The sequence below is a fragment of the Alexandromys fortis genome, unplaced genomic scaffold (assembly GCF_014885135.2).
Source record: "Alexandromys fortis isolate MF-2015 unplaced genomic scaffold, M_Fortis_MF-2015_v1.1 scaffold_9, whole genome shotgun sequence".
Taxonomy (NCBI): Eukaryota; Metazoa; Chordata; class Mammalia; order Rodentia; family Cricetidae; genus Alexandromys; species Alexandromys fortis.
The window spans coordinates 108048-110843 of record NW_026067892.1 but is presented as its reverse complement, the minus strand read 5'-3'; the positions used below and the strand labels follow the sequence as shown (position 1 = coordinate 110843).

The window sequence follows — 2796 nt, the reverse complement described above, 5'->3', positions numbered from 1 at the left end:
GGCTGTCTCTGCCTGCCCATGGCTGTCTCTGCCTGCCCGTGGCTGTCTCTGCCTGCCCATGGCTGTCTCTGCCTGCCCATGGCTGTCTCTGCCTGCCCATGGCTGTCTCTGTCTGACATTGGCTGTCTCTGCCTGCCCATGGCTGTCTCTCCCTGCCCATTGCTGTCTCTGTCTGGCACTGGCTGTCTCTGTCTGACATTGGCTGTCTCTGTCTGACATTGGCTGTCTCTGTCTGGCACTGGTTGTCTCTGTCTGACATTGGCTGTCTCTCCCTGCCCATGGCTGTCTCTGTCTGTCCATCTGTGCAGGTTCACGATTCTCCGCTTCTTCATATCACTGAACGCTGTCAGGTCAGGTCAGACCTGCTTTCCTGCTCCGTCCTGCCCCCACCCACATTCCACTCTGCTATGCAGGTTCTGCTCTCCATCTATCCCTGGATGCAGAAGGCTGTGGGCTCCTCAGAGAAAATATTTGAATACCTGGACCGGACTCCTTGTTCTCCACTCAGTGGCTCGTTGGCACCCTTAAACATGGAAGGTCTTGTCGAGTTCCAGGACGTCTCCTTTGCCTACCCAAACCATCCCGATGTTCAGGTTCTTCAGGTACTGCCCACCGAACCTGAATCCCCCTCTCCTACCTTTGCCGCTTCCATCTTCGTACCAGGGCTCCTTCCTAACCCTCAAAAGTGCCGATGAGAGCCGTGTGTTTATACATGACTCAACCCAAGCACAGGTTGGTTTACCAATGACAAGAGAAGGCTTCACAGAGAAGGCTTCTGGGGCTGGAGCGATGGCTCACTGGCTAAGAGTATGTGCTGCTCTTGCAGAGGACCCAGTTCGGTTCCCAGCATGCATATGGTGGCTCACAACCACCTGCTCCAGTTCCAGGGGGATCCTGTACCCTCTTTGGACCTCTGTGGGCACAAGGCATGAACATGACATGGATGCACACATGCTGGGGAAGTAGTCACACACATAAAATTAAACAAATAAATCTTTAAAAAAATTAAGAGAAAGCTCCTATGACAAAGAAGTTGGCAAGGCAACACGCAACTCCAGCTGCCGTTTGAGATGCAGATGTTATTTCTACTTCTTGGGATGGCTCAGCCTCCAGTTTTACTCCCCAGTGATGCTTCTTGCCCACGCATTTGCCCCAGCCTCTCTCTCTTCTCCTTCCATGACGTCATCCCAGAAGTCCAAGCACACAGAGGCCAGGGATTGCTCAGTATTCTCCCATGTTTCCTCTTGGGTAATATGTCACATCACACACGAGAATAGTGACAGGCTCCAGGCTGGAGGAGCTCCTGCCATGTGCTTCTCTGCCTCCAGGGCCTGACGTTCACACTGCACCCTGGAAAGGTGACAGCGTTGGTGGGGCCCAACGGGTCCGGGAAGAGCACCGTGGCTGCCCTGCTGCAGAATCTGTACCAGCCCACAGGGGGCCAGGTGCTGCTGGACGGCCAGCCCCTGGTCCAGTATGATCACCACTACCTGCACAACCAGGTGCGAGGGGCTTTGGAGAGGGAGGGGCAGGAGAGAGGAGCAAGCGTAGGGGAGGGGAGGAGACCAAGCCAGGAGGATATTCTCAGTGAAAACTCTTGCAGAAGCTCCGGGGGTGCAGTGGGGGCTGTGTGCAGGACACATGACTGTATGGTGTGCCCTTACTTGTGACTGCAGTCCTAGACAATAACACTCCCATGGTTCCTGCCTGTGGCCCTTCACCTTTCACCTTAGGTGGCCGCAGTGGGACAAGAGCCACTGCTATTTGGAAGAAGTTTCCGAGAAAATATTGCCTATGGCCTGATCCGGACTCCAACCATGGAGGAAATCAGAGCTGTGGCCATGAAGTCTGGAGCCCACGATTTCATCTCTGGACTCCCTGAGGGCTATGACACAGGTACCCCAGACTCCGATAACCCTGCCTTTGTTACTCAAGTCCTCCCGCCCTTCGCATCTCAATTTGTAGCTGAAACTATTGTTTCTGTGGTTCACATCCTCAGAACTCCCCTTCCAGCTGCCTCCGGTGGTCGTGTGTGTGTGTGTGTGTGTGTGTGTGTGTGTGTGTGTGCCTGCATGTGTTTGAGAGTGTCTCTGTGTATGAATCTCTCTGTGTATGAATGTGAGTGTGTCTGTATGTGTGAGTGTGCGCATGTGTGTGTACACACCTGTCTCTATCTCAGCTGGTCTCTTCCCTCTGCAGAGGTGGGTGAGACTGGGAACCAGCTGTCAGGGGGTCAGCGACAGGCAGTGGCCTTGGCCCGAGCTTTGATCCGGAAGCCACGCCTGCTTATCTTGGACGATGCCACCAGTGCCCTGGATGCCAACAACCAGCTACGGGTGAGGCTCTTGTTCTCCTCTTCTTTCTCTCTGGGACCATCTTGCCATAGTCTTGGCTGGCTTGGAACTCAGTTTGAAGACCACGCTGGCGTCAGACATGTAGCAGGCTTTCTTTTTTCTTTGGCTGCCACCCAGCTCCCAAATCATGACATGGAGACTTGTTATTAGTTTTGAACGCTCAGCCTAGCTTAGGCTCATTTTGGGCTAGCTCTTTCAACCTAAATTAACTTGTTTCTCTTTATCTTTTTGCCTCAGGGAGTTTTGCTTTTTCTTTCTGTATGTCCTACTTTTCCTGCGTCTTCTGTGTCTGTCTGTCTGGCCCTGGGCATCTCTCTCTTTCTTCCTCATTTTCTCCTCCTCTCTCATTCTTTTTTCAAGTCTAGATTTCTTCTATTTATTCTTTCTACCTGCCAGCCTCGCCTATCCCTCTCCTGCCTAGCTAGTGACCATTCAGCTTCTT

At 52.9% G+C, this 2796-nt stretch overlaps 1 protein-coding gene across 1 annotated transcript in view; it reads left to right on the top strand.

Moving 5' to 3' along the window:
* The window catches only part of Tap1 (transporter 1, ATP binding cassette subfamily B member), an 18286-nt gene that overhangs the window by 5408 nt on the left and 10082 nt on the right, over window positions 1-2796 (top strand). Inside the window, exons 6-9 of the mRNA XM_050138688.1 lie at window positions 351-602; window positions 1329-1502; window positions 1734-1896; window positions 2200-2336. Of these exons, the coding sequence (XP_049994645.1) occupies window positions 351-602; window positions 1329-1502; window positions 1734-1896; window positions 2200-2336 (726 nt within the window). The remainder of the gene's footprint in view (window positions 1-350; window positions 603-1328; window positions 1503-1733; window positions 1897-2199; window positions 2337-2796) is intronic.